The 2,859-nt window shown below is 52.3% G+C and overlaps 1 protein-coding gene across 3 annotated transcripts in view; it reads right to left on the bottom strand.

Moving 5' to 3' along the window:
* MFSD1 (major facilitator superfamily domain containing 1) overlaps positions 1-884 on the bottom strand; it is a 34,417-nt gene extending 33,533 nt beyond the window's left edge. For 2 of the 3 annotated variants that reach the window (XM_004704114.4, XM_004704115.4), the window contains exon 1: positions 716-884. In XM_004704114.4, the coding sequence (XP_004704171.1) occupies positions 716-884 (169 nt within the window). The remainder of the gene's footprint in view (positions 1-715) is intronic. The other variant, XM_045297612.1, reaches the window with a different exon arrangement.
* Positions 885-2,859: the final 1,975 nt, after the last annotated feature.

Raw genomic sequence — 2,859 nt, 5'->3', positions numbered from 1 at the left:
ACGGATTCAACAGCCCCGTGAAAATGCATTATCCCTTTCATAACAAACTAATACTGACATTAGGGGAGGCTGAATGGATCAAAAGAATTGGAATACGGTAAGCTCTTTTAAATTATTTCAAGAAATTGCTTACAGAGCCATCGGATTTCCCAAGTAAAACCATCCACGCCAAATTGATCACATGCCCCAATCCAAGACCACTGTCTCACAGGTGGATCCGGAGGGGCGCAGAGCGAAAAAATAAGAGACCCTCTCTGAAGCAATTAGCAAGATACATATTCCCCCAAAGGGTGAGAAGCAAAAAAGACTGTCGACGAAATTTTTTCCTTTCAGACTGTTTTGGGTTTTTTCTCGCGGGGGTGGGGGTGGGGGAGCGAGGTGCAGAGTGTCATTCAAGTTCCTCAATCCCTCCCACGCGCGCGCACACCCCACTGAGAGAAACCTCGACGACTGGGCGCGGCTTCTCGCTCTTGGGCTCCACAGGGCGAGCTGCCACCCCGTCGGACTGAGGCTCACTTAGCTCGGTGTCCCGACTCCCACCTCCCCGACACCTAACTCGCACTGCCCCCTTGGGGCGGGGGGGTTATGTGCGGCCGCGGAGGGGCGGCTGCGGGGCACCCGTGGGCGCAGCGCGGGTCTCGGGCGCTCCGGCTCTCCGGGGGGCGCCGGGACTTCCCGGAAGATGAGCCCCTCCCTGCCCGGCCGGCCGGCTCACCGAAGCCCAGGAAGCACATCAGCGCCAGCACCAGAAGCCGGTGCGCCAGGCGACTGGGGTCGCAGAGGGCCGGCAGCACCCCGGCGGCCGCGGGGGCGGAGGGGGGCCCTCTGCCGGCCTCGCCGGGGCCGCCGGCCAGCAGCGCCCGCGCCTCCTCCTCCTCGTGCATTCCGTCCGCTGCTGGGTCCCGGGAGCGGCCGAGCGGCCGCAGTCCGGGTCACGTGACGGCGCCGGCTCACGTGACGTCCCGGCTGTCACGCCGACGGCGCTCACGTGAGCGGCCGGGATGACGCAGAGGGTGGGGCTGGCGGGAGGTTCAAAGCAGCCTCGGTTTACCGTCTCTGGAGCGGTGCGGCGGGAGCTAGGTTTCCTCTTGGAAACGGTCTTGACGCGGCGGAAGCCCCTCAGACTGCCCCGTCGGCCTTCCATGATGGGCCCGGCCGGTCTTCCTGTCCCCCTGACAGTCCTTTCAGACTCACCTGGGTGTCGCAGGTGAGCGCCACCGAGCAGTGGCTGATGCACAGCTCAGTGCGAGATCATTCAACCTGCTGAAGCTGATGCCTCCGTGACAGCCCTCTGTCCTATAGAGTGGCTACGATGTGTAATCAATGCATGGCAATGGCCTTGGTGGGGTCTGGGGAGTCAAGGCAGGCTAGGTGACCTTGCTCCACTGCGTGTAAAACAAAGAAACAAAAATAACCGAATGCATTATAGATGAATGTCCTCAGTGAGAGCAAGAACAAGGAAGCTGCAGTTGGAATGTCCATGTAAAGTCTTTTAAGCAAAAGTTTCATGAGTTTGTTGGTGCGGACGGCCCCCTGGGCTCCGCACCTGACACTTCCTGGGTGGGCCTGTCCGCACTTTGAACACCAAGACAGCCACTAACTTCTCCTGTAAGCAATACTCTTTAGCAACCCTTCATGCTCTCAGAAACCACCGACTGCGCTGCAGGAGAAAGATTGACAAGCTCCAAAACCCTGACTACAGTGGTTCTCGACCCTTTCATACAGTTCCTTGTGTTGTGGTGACCCTCCCAACCATAACATCATTTTCGTTGCTACTTCATAACATCATTTTGCTAATGTTATGAATCAGGCGACTCCTGTGAAAGGGTCGTTCGACCCCCAAAGGGGTCTCGACCCACAGCTTGAGAACTACTGCTATAGAAAATCTGAATTAACTCGATGGCAAGAGGAATGCTCACAAAGGAGCCCCTGGGTGATACAAACAAGACCAGCAAAAAAGGTTGTCTTTGCGTGGTTTTGTGACCCCAAAAGAACGCTTTGGAAACGAGAAGGAGGCGTGTTACTCCAGAGTGCATGAGGTCACAGGAGTCAGACATGACATCACACAGCACCAAACAATTCGCACAAACTTGATCTGATGCCTTTCTGATGCGTCAATCACGGTGTCGGATATCAAAATGGAATGAAAGGGCTCTCTGGTCCGGTAATTGGAGAGGCAACAAAAACGTAAACTTCAAAGAAAAATGCGTCAATGATGGATACGTGGATGAGGACAACGGTAGAGATAGGCTCTGAATTCCTTAGAAATGCCTGAGAGGGCCATTTGGGAAAGAAAGAATGGTTATATAATTAAACTATCTTTGGAAGAAGGGCAGAGAGGGATAGCCTGGCATTGAGGGAGGGAAAATTCAAGAAAGAAATGCTCAACTTTTTCCAGAGGATCCACGCAGGGATGGAGGGAGAGTAGCAAGAATGTTGGTATAAGAATGACTGGTGGCACCTAACAACACGGCTGTAAAATTGGTGTTTTAAAAAATTCACTCTGAAAAACAAAAGATTTGTTTAATTAAAAAAATTCACTCTGGTAGTATAACCTTACTCCAACTTTCTGAGTGTACACAACCTTCAGCAACAGATTTTTTTTCAGGGAAATACAATTATCAGCTGAATAACCATGGGATTATTAGATGTTGCAATTGTGAAGATTATAGACATCACAGGCCTAAATTGGAAAGGAAATAGTGATTCAGTTAAAAGAATCAGCAAATAGTTAGGAGGCAAAAGGGGACTAACTGGGTATAATAGTATGTGACGTCCAAAGAGGAAGGACTTAAAGAAGTCTCCCAGATTTCTAGTTGGGGTCCCCAACAGAGATTTTTTTTTTTTTAATGAAAAGGA

The sequence above is a fragment of the Echinops telfairi genome, unplaced genomic scaffold (genome assembly GCF_000313985.2).
Source record: "Echinops telfairi isolate 266 unplaced genomic scaffold, ASM31398v2 ScPeMD7_7420;HRSCAF=8458, whole genome shotgun sequence".
NCBI lineage: Eukaryota > Metazoa > Chordata > Mammalia > Afrosoricida > Tenrecidae > Echinops > Echinops telfairi.
The sequence above is the reverse complement of the archived record's forward strand: the minus strand, read 5'-3'. Positions and strand labels throughout refer to the sequence as shown.